At 41.5% G+C, this 2,120-nt stretch overlaps 1 protein-coding gene across 1 annotated transcript; it reads right to left on the bottom strand.

Annotated features, from left to right (window-relative positions):
* Positions 1–677: 677 nt before the first annotated feature.
* LOC149392711 (uncharacterized) lies at positions 678–1,559 on the bottom strand. Its single transcript, XM_089617023.1, has 2 exons — positions 1,353–1,559; positions 678–1,136 (listed from the first exon to the last, which is right to left on the bottom strand). Exons 1-2 carry the CDS (start codon positions 1,557–1,559, stop codon positions 678–680), a joined length of 666 nt encoding a protein of 221 aa, XP_089473149.1.
* Positions 1,560–2,120: the final 561 nt, after the last annotated feature.

Below are 2,120 nucleotides of genomic sequence, written 5' to 3' on the forward strand. Positions count from 1 at the left end.
ATCAAGATGTCACTACAGACGCAAATAGGTCACTATGGACATAAACATTTCACTACAGACATCAACATGTCAGTAAAGTACATATAGGTACTCACTTATAGACGCAGACATGTAGTTTTCTATCTATAATATTAAATGCCGCAAACCACTACGAAGATGTAAATGCCACCAACCAACAAAATGTTTATTAAATTATGAGGTTAAATTCCAAAAAGTAAAAAAAGCCAAAAATTTCAAGGCCTATATGAGCCAATAAAAACCCGAAAGCTAGTGACAAGGGTGTCACTAGCGATGAAAAGAAGTCACTATGGACATAAACATGTCATTAATGACATCCTCATGTCACTACAACCGCAAATAACTAGTCAGTTATAGATGCAGAGATGTAGTTACCTACCCATAATATTAAATGCCGTCAACCACTACAAAGTTCTATTGCTACCAACCAACAATGTCACTACAAATCAAATCAACGTAATATGTCACTAAGGATATTATTGAACGCGTAAATGACTCCCTAAAAGTCCCAACAACAATAGCGACATGTGTGTCACTACAGACGCAGACATGTCACTATGGACATCAACCTGCTTACAAATTATGGTGATAAATATGTCTGAGGAAAAACTAATAAATTGAATAATCAATGTCTTGATTCAACGATATGGGATTGAGTTTCATAATGCACGCCGGACTTTCAACGGGATCGGGTTTCGACATGTGGCACGATTGTGTCCTACTCCACGACACCGACTACATTTTCTTCCAGTAGCCACGTCCCCTTCCCCTTGAGATGGAGTCCGGGTCTTCTTAGGTCTGCCAGCCTGTCGCTTGTAACATCTTGGTGCTTCAACAACGATTTGCTTCACTTCTTCCGGGATTTGCCATGTCTCTTTGTTGACGTATGGATGAATTACACCTGCGTAAGCAGATGCCCAGTTTTCTGCTGTATAGTATGTCGAAATATAATCTTCAACAACGAAATTTCGATGCCGACAAGCTGCAATCCCATGAGGGCATATGAAATTGTCAACTTGAAACACACGACATGTGCATGTCTTGTGGTATAAGTTGACAGCCCATGCTTTTCCAAATTTGTCAATGACCTCGAATTCGTACACAGAGGATGGATTTACCTGTACAAACAACGAATTTGATACCCTGTCACTAACCTTGTCAATAGTGCAGTAGGCAGCATGTCACTACAAAATGTAACATGTCACTAAAAAGGTCGCATGTCACTAATAAGGTAACACGTCACTACAAAGGTAACATGTCATTAAAGTCGATCATGTAACTAAATAAAATACTTATATCAAAGACTAACGACATGTGGTTTATTGAATTAGTACCTGCATTCCAGAAGCTTCCGCGATGTAACCGACTAATTTGAGGTGTGCCTTAACAGAAAGATGCGTTACGGTTTCAGTGGCACGTTGCCTCCGTTCAAAAAACCATTTTGTCATTCTCTCCCTCAAGAAATCGACGATCTTCGATATCGGGAACTCCCTAGCTTTAAGAAGTACTGCGTTAAGAGACTCGGCATTGTTCGATGTCATAATAGAGTACCTTTTCTCGCTGAAATGAGAGCGCGCTCATTTGGCCGGACCGACATCCAGAAGATAGGCTCGGATTGCTGGGTTCTCCTCATCGAGCATAACCATAAACTTTTCCCACTCAACGACCGTGTACGCATTTGCAGCACCGAAAAATTTCCACTTCGCTTGTTTCGTCAATTCTTTAAACTTATTTCTCACATTTTGCAGTAGATGGAACATGCAGTATCCGTGCTCCGAGTGAGTAAATACCTTTTCGACGGCGCGTTTTATTCCTTTGTTCCTGTCGGACACGATGACTTGATGTTCCCTCTCCCCGATCGCCTCTCTTAACTTCGTCAAGAAGTAAACCCACCCAGATGTGGTCTCCGAATCTCCAACACCGAATGCTAGGGGGAAGATCTGCTCGTTTGCGTCCATCGCGCAGGCCGAAAAGAGAGTACCTATAAAATAATTCTTCAAAAACGTACCGTCAACGATAATGACAGGACGACACCACTTCCATCCTCGTTTCCATGCGCTAAGAGACATGAAAAAGTTTTTGAAATACCGGCCTCGTACAGT

The sequence above is a fragment of the Urtica dioica genome, chromosome 6 (assembly GCF_054948205.1).
Source record: "Urtica dioica subsp. dioica isolate 48M chromosome 6, U.dioica_male_clone48M_v1_H2, whole genome shotgun sequence".
Lineage (NCBI taxonomy): Eukaryota > Viridiplantae > Streptophyta > Magnoliopsida > Rosales > Urticaceae > Urtica > Urtica dioica.

Coding starts and splice junctions, on each gene's coding strand:
- LOC149392711 (XM_089617023.1), bottom strand. CDS start 1,559: ATGACATCGAACAATGCCGAGTCTCTTAACGCAGTACTTCTTAAAGCT. Junction 1,137..1,352: donor CGGAAGCTTCTGGAATGCAG/GTACTAATTCAA, acceptor TTGTTTGTACAG/GTAAATCCATCCTCTGTGTA.